We start from the raw sequence: 6911 nt of genomic DNA on the forward strand, positions 1-6911 counted from the left end.
TTGTTTTCTGAGCTTACTCCTCCAGAAAGGTTTAAATGAAAGCTAGCCTTCATAGAGCTTTCATGCTTTCATAGTTTTTTCAATTACAATGGATAATTTTCCAAGTTCATAGCAATATTTTTTGTGCCTTTAAATGGCAGGGAAAATAGATTTCAACAGTTTAATGCTATTTTATTGTTTTCACTCTAGATAGATAAAAACAGATGGCTGCCTTGAGGCGTAGTTATGCAATGTGTATGCTATATGAAAAGTACATATTTTACAATTCAGTGCCGTTCATAATAATGAATGGTTTTTATAAACCAGATTCACCTTCTTCATTTAGCAGTATTTGCTTAGTATCTGAAGCTTTCTTCATATAAAAGTAATATTTTGTTTAAAATAAAAGTAAATGCATTCATTAAACCACAAAATTCTCCAGGGGCAAGACTTTGTTTTCAATAAATAGAGCCTGAATTAATAGAATTTGGAAATACCATACATGCTTTGTCTATGCCCTGTATTTAGAATACAGAACTGATGAAGGGATGTGTCATTCTTCTTTGAAACCTTCACTATTAGCTTGAAACTGGATTAGAACTGTAGTGTCAGAAAATCATTTGCTGTCCTGCTGAGAAACTAGCCGGAGATAAGGACCCACACCACAGATATCACCATTATAATTACAATGGTGTTAAAAAGTGTTGATTTTTAATGGACCTTGGATTGACTGTGGCTCTCTTTTATGCCTTACCTTCACTCACCCTAGCATTGTAGAGCTTGAATTCTCAGCCATGCCATTCTGGCAGGATTCCTGAAACTATATAGGGGAAGTTTTAACTGTCTTTCCCACTGTCTCACCTAACCAATGATTGGTTAAGGTGCTTTTATCAACTAAAGCAGCCTGGAGTTTCACTAGTCTAGTCTTGCAGCTTTCTAACCCAGTAGTAAAAAACATCTTTGCTTAAAGTATATCTCTTTTAATAGAAACTTTAGGTAGTTGTGCCAGCTACCACCTCACCAAGGCCTGTGTCGCCATATTTGTATGTAAATAGGTGTGCAAATGACTACAGATTTTGCTCTCTGACCTAAGCCATATCTTTTTTATGCCTAAAGCTGCCTGTGCTCTGTTTCTGAGAGTGCTATTACCACAGGCACGAATTATCCTTCTAGCTGAAATACTGAAATGGCCAAATTGTTGAGACTTCCAGTGTATGTTTCACACATAATGTCCTTCCTCCACTAGACTAAGTTCCTTCATGACCTCAAGCAGTATCCTGCAACAGAATCATGGTTTGAAGTAAAATTAGAGAAGAACAAAAAGACATAGATAGACTTGATAAGTCTATTAAGTCTTGATAATAGACAATATAACTTGGTGTTATCTTTCATAAAGAGCAACAGCAGAAACAAATCACAAGGCAGAAAAGGGTTGCTTTCTCATCATTCAGATAAAACAACTTTGCTACAAACTTTGAAGGACCAAAGCGAAAAAAAAAGTACTGGGGTAGCTGTAAAACCTGGATCTTAAAAATACTGATTCCACTACATAAGGCAAATAATTTCTCATTTGTTTTAGGAGAATACTGGATTGATCCTAACCAGGGCTGTTCTGGAGACTCCTTCAAAGTATACTGCAATTTCACAGCAGGTGGAGAAACTTGCATCTACCCAGATAAGAAATCTGAAGGAGTAAGTGCCAATCTGTTTTCAGCTGGCTGCTGACAGATCCTACTATGCTATTGCAATGTTGAATTATAGAAGATAAATTACAGTGTCACATTTTCATGTATCTATCTTTCTGGTTACACTGAAATTTGCATAAATCTGAATGAAGTGTTAAAATGGTACATAGAGTTAACAAACAGTATTTTCACTGTTTTGCTTAGATAGGGAATCTCTGCATCTGCTTGCTGACATTTCACCGTATTTCAGGATGCAACATAGCTGTGCAGCCAGTTAAAGTGCATAATCTAACATTTGACCTACAACCTAAACTCTTACTGCATTTCTCTTGTGGATTCATTTATATCTATTCATTTATACCTGTGCAAAGTAGATGTAAAACACTATGTATTAACACTGTCCTCACTTGTTATAAATGACCTCTGATGGGGCAGATGGTGGCTTTCTAAAAGCTTGCCTAAATGAGAGATATCTATCAGCATCAACAACAGTGAAAACTCTAATTTATACACTCTTCACAGGGACAGTTTAAACCAGCAGTTTACCTGAAACTTAACAAATGAAAACAATCTCCCTTAAATAGAACTAGCTCTCTTTATAAGCTATCACTTTGTATTCCATTTAAAGTCACTAATGTGAAGGCATTCGGTACAAGAAAACCATCCTATTTTAGATCTTTAAAGGGGCTGAGATCTCACTATCTGTTGTGAAATTTGTCCCAGGTAATGTAAAACCTTCCTATCTGATAACATACATTTTAAATACTTTTATCTCTGCTGTTTTACCACACAGGTTAGGATTTCATCGTGGCCAAAGGAGAATCCAGGATCTTGGTTTAGTGAATTTAAGCGAGGAAAACTTGTAAGTTGTAGTTGTTATGTAAGCAACGTAACAGTTACTCACAAATCAAGTACACGTTATCAGTGATCAACAGATCCCAAATAATTTTATAAATACTTAGATAATAAAAAGTCTTTTCAGCCCCAGCCTTTTTCCCCTAAATATTAGCGCAGCTATGCAGCCTCTTGCCACTGGACAGCACCCTGCTCTGTATTGTGCTGCAATGATCCCAGTGCTCACACCACCAGTGACTCTTAGTAAAGCAGCTGGAACACAGATCCCCTGCCCCTTTCTAGGTAACTGGAAATATACTGAGTAAGCAAAGATGAGACTGCAGGCTGACATAACTTTATAATTAACTAAACACAAATTCCCAAAGAGATTCTGCTGTCTTTCACTATATAATTCTGTCTTTAGTTCTGAACTAAGTTCTTCATCCTAAATATATTGCTACAACATGAAAACCTATTTACTGAGCTGTAGCTTTATTGAACTTTAACATTTCATAAAATGTTATTATGTTGGTTGGTTTTTTTTTTTGTTTTTTTTTTTAAGGAGAGTTTTGTGGTACTTTTGTCAACAATAATTTTGTTTTGCATTTTAACAAAGGAAATGGATAAATATTGATGTAACTTCTTGTATTTTCCAGCTTTCCTATTTGGATGTTGAAGGCAATTCCATTAATATGGTCCAAATGACATTCCTTAGACTACTGAGTGCCTCTGCCAGACAGAATTTCACTTACAACTGTCATCAGTCTGTAGCTTGGCATGATGCATCATCTGACAGCTATGACAAAGCACTAAGGTTCTTAGGATCAAATGATGAAGAAATGTCTTATGACAACAGTCCTTACATCAAAGCTCTTCATGATGGCTGTGCGGTAAGTAGAGGCTCAGAAGAGTCTTTACAAAACCAACCTATCAATTAAAGTAGAAATCAAACAAGTGCATTTTTTTCACAGCTTTCTGCTGGAAAAAACCTTCTGAACTATTCTGTTTTTAATAGAATGCCTTTCAGTAGATTTTTAACTACAGTATATGAGTCCCTTATTGAATTTTCATATAGGTACCAAGAAAAAAAAACCCAAGCAAACATAAGCCAAGCAACGGAAATGGAGCAAAGCTGGGATGCATACAGGCTGTCAGCACCTTTGTGCTGAAACTAGACTATCTGCTATTATGAGCACAGTATAAGAGAAGAGCAGAAGCAGAAAAAGCATAATCAGGGGAGGCAGCCCATTGGGAGAATATGTTTATACTCAAAATCAAGGCATACGGAGACAGAATATTTAGCGAATACAGTAAAAACATGTACGAACTAAGCCTTATGTATGTACCCTAACAGTGAATTAATTTTATGGTTTGATATGTGTCTTTGTATTTCCTTTTCTCAATTTTGGTAGTCAAAGCCAGGTGAAGTTTGTGGATTATATCTTTCAGAATTCTTTCTTAGCTCAGTTAAAACCCCAAACATGCATCAACTCCCTGACCACCTCTCCAGCAGGGTCTTGTAGGCATAGCAACTGTTACCTCTTCTCAGAAATAGAATGGCTTGTACTGAACACTTCGAAACAAAGACATCAAAAAAGCAAGTGACAATTAAAGCCTCATTAATTATTTTGGGTTTTGATATGGGAGCATTTGGAAGGCAGCTCATGAGAAATCAGTGATAGATAGAATCAGAGGCCTGAAAGTGCCAGGATACATACCTGGCTCTGAGACAGAGATTCAGCTCAGGCAGGTGCAGGGTCTCCTCCCCTCAGTAATGATACCTGAATACATACTGCTTCAGGACAGCCTTCTGTAGGTCCTGTATTTTGCTTTTGTTATCCACAGTGGGTGAATGTAGAGCACCAGAGAGCTGGAAGTGATTTAGGCTTTAAGTCTGTCACTAAACTGAGGACTCTCAGATCTACCTAATTTTGATGCATCTAAACTCCGAGACCCTGGCATAGCTGAAATAGGAGGTCTCAGCAAGATACAATAGACCATCTGAACAAAGTGCTGTCCTGATAACTAACACGATGACTTGGCTCAATGATATTTATTGGATCTAGAGAGCCTTTGTTAGGAAGTAAGAATGTGCCTTCAAACCTGGTTTCTAAAGGCATCAGTTGGCAGTCCTGTCAGACTACTACTTACTTTCATGTCCAAACAGCTGCTGTAATATTTTGTGAGACAGTTACAGTCTTTCTTCTTAGAAGTGGATCTTTCTTCTGCCTTTCAGAGCTAATTAGTAATTTTTTCACAAGGAAGACATGTACTGCTATGAGAATATTGTAATTAGTTATTTAATGGTATAGATAGCATATATATTCTCTAAGAAACATTAAATGTCTTGGGTAACTTTTCATTTGTAGGCCTGTTCTAGTAAGTCAAAAAGCTATGGGCTGATCGCTTGCTAAAATCAAAACCATTCCATTTAATTTTTAAAATAAAATCCTAAGAACTTTAGAGTTTTTAATATCTAGTGCATGAGGGGGCAATAATTTATAAATTCTACACTCAGAGATAACCTGTGAAGATCTACAGCACATGCTTACTGCTCTGATATATAACCATGTTTGGGTTTGTTTTTGGTTTTTTCCTTCTTTTTCAACAGTCAAGAAAGGGCTATACAAAGACGGTGATCGAAATCAACACACCCAAAATAGACCAAGTGCCTATAGTTGATGTGATGATCAATGACTTTGGTGATCAGAACCAGAAGTTTGGATTTGAGGTCGGTCCAGTCTGCTTCCTTGGTTAAACTTAAGACAAAATCAGATCAACAAAAATGTTGCACTTTGGTGCTACCAACCCACTTCATGCCACATGCAAGTTTTGAGTAAGGATGGCATAGAAAATATGTCTTGTTGTGTATGTCTTACCTAGAAAGTAATTGTTGCCCTTGTAGGGCCAGAATCACATGACTTAAACTTATTTTGCAAAGTTGCTGTGGCACAGACAGACAACATAGGGCTCACTTTAGGAACAACCCCCTTTGGATTCCTTCGGTGCTGTAAAAAAAATGAACAACATGGTGCTCCTTCCATTACAACAAAGAGGTGTTAAGGAAGTGTTGAATAAACTGTAATTATTCTATGTACAGTACTGTACTGTTATTTCTCTGTCCATTTCCAAAACTTGCACGTGTCTTTGAATTGCATCTGGCTCTTATTTTATAATTACAAAACTCCATTGTCAGTACTGTGTATGTATTCTGAAAAAATAAAGCTGTACTTGCCAGTGAAGCCAATTCTGATTAATAATAAACTCCCTTTGTATATATTGTTGTTGAAAAGCTTGTTATTTGAAGTCACCAACAAAATGTAAGGTGGCAAAACTGTTTGAGCAGCACAAACAACTCTCTTCTGCTGGTATCACTCTGTGATGATGAATTTCAGTGAAGGGACCTTCAAAGGTGCTGTGTTCCATGGTGCTATACCTCAGACTTTTTATGTTCTTTTCTCATTCCACCATTTCAGAAGATACCTGTATATACCTAAAATAAACAAATTTCTATTTTTGGGTGGGGAAAATATGTAAGAAAAATGAAAAAAACCCTAACTTTTCTGTAAGAGATCTGTTAAAAATCTGTGTGAAAGAAATCAGTCTTCTTTTTTAATCATCTCATCTGAATTTGTTTCCATTGTGCTTATTTACATAAATATTGAAACTCGATTCCAACAGTTATTTATGGATTCTGGATTCTTGCAGTGTTTACTTAGATTTTTTATATAAGCAATGACGGATGTTTGCTTCCTGAACTGGATACTGAAAGTTCCACAGAATGGTCCTATACAATATTTGCCCATCCCAGTAATATGAAGCATTTTTTCCTTGTTATTTCACCTGAAGGCCAGGGATGCAATATGTCTAGGTCATGTGATTCTACATAGTTGCTAAGCAACACACGAGGGGACTGCTTCCTACAGAGCTGTCTTTGACCGAACCTGATACAATCTGCCATTCAAATGTCACCAAACAAAAATGTTGGTTTGGCCTTCCCTCTGAACATTTTATTCAGGTAGTTGGAAGTAGAAATTACATTTTAGCTTTACAACACAAATCCTTTTGTAATTATTTTTCGTAATATATGTAAGACTTGAAAAGAAATGTTTGTTTCTATTTCTTAAAAAATTGTTAAATTAAATAGTACTAGTTTCTGCTGGCTCGTTTCCAACTGGTCATTTCTTATGCACGTTTATACATGTAAAAGTGAGATTTCAAAAGTCAACTTCTCGCTGGTCATATTTTCTTTTATTTTTGAACCAAAGTTTGTAACTGTCACCTCAAAGAGGAAAATACAAATTTTATTAATAAAATCAAGTCTTGTCTACCTGAATTGGTCATTGTCTTTTTTCAGTGTCCGGAGCTCATCCACTGTCATTACTGTAACTTCACTCTGCTTCCAGACCATCC

The 6911-nt window shown here is 36.3% G+C and overlaps 1 protein-coding gene across 1 annotated transcript in view; it reads left to right on the plus strand.

Moving 5' to 3' along the window:
- Positions 1-6660, plus strand: part of COL11A1 (collagen type XI alpha 1 chain) — a 161365-nt gene extending 154705 nt beyond the window's left edge. The window contains exons 64-67 of the mRNA XM_030494785.1: positions 1559-1671; positions 2458-2526; positions 3155-3388; positions 5110-6660. Of these exons, the coding sequence (XP_030350645.1) occupies positions 1559-1671; positions 2458-2526; positions 3155-3388; positions 5110-5256 (563 nt within the window). The 3' untranslated portion in view covers positions 5257-6660. The remainder of the gene's footprint in view (positions 1-1558; positions 1672-2457; positions 2527-3154; positions 3389-5109) is intronic.
- The last annotated feature ends 251 nt before the right edge of the window (positions 6661-6911 follow it).

This window comes from Strigops habroptila, chromosome 8 (assembly GCF_004027225.2).
Source record: "Strigops habroptila isolate Jane chromosome 8, bStrHab1.2.pri, whole genome shotgun sequence".
NCBI lineage: Eukaryota > Metazoa > Chordata > Aves > Psittaciformes > Psittacidae > Strigops > Strigops habroptila.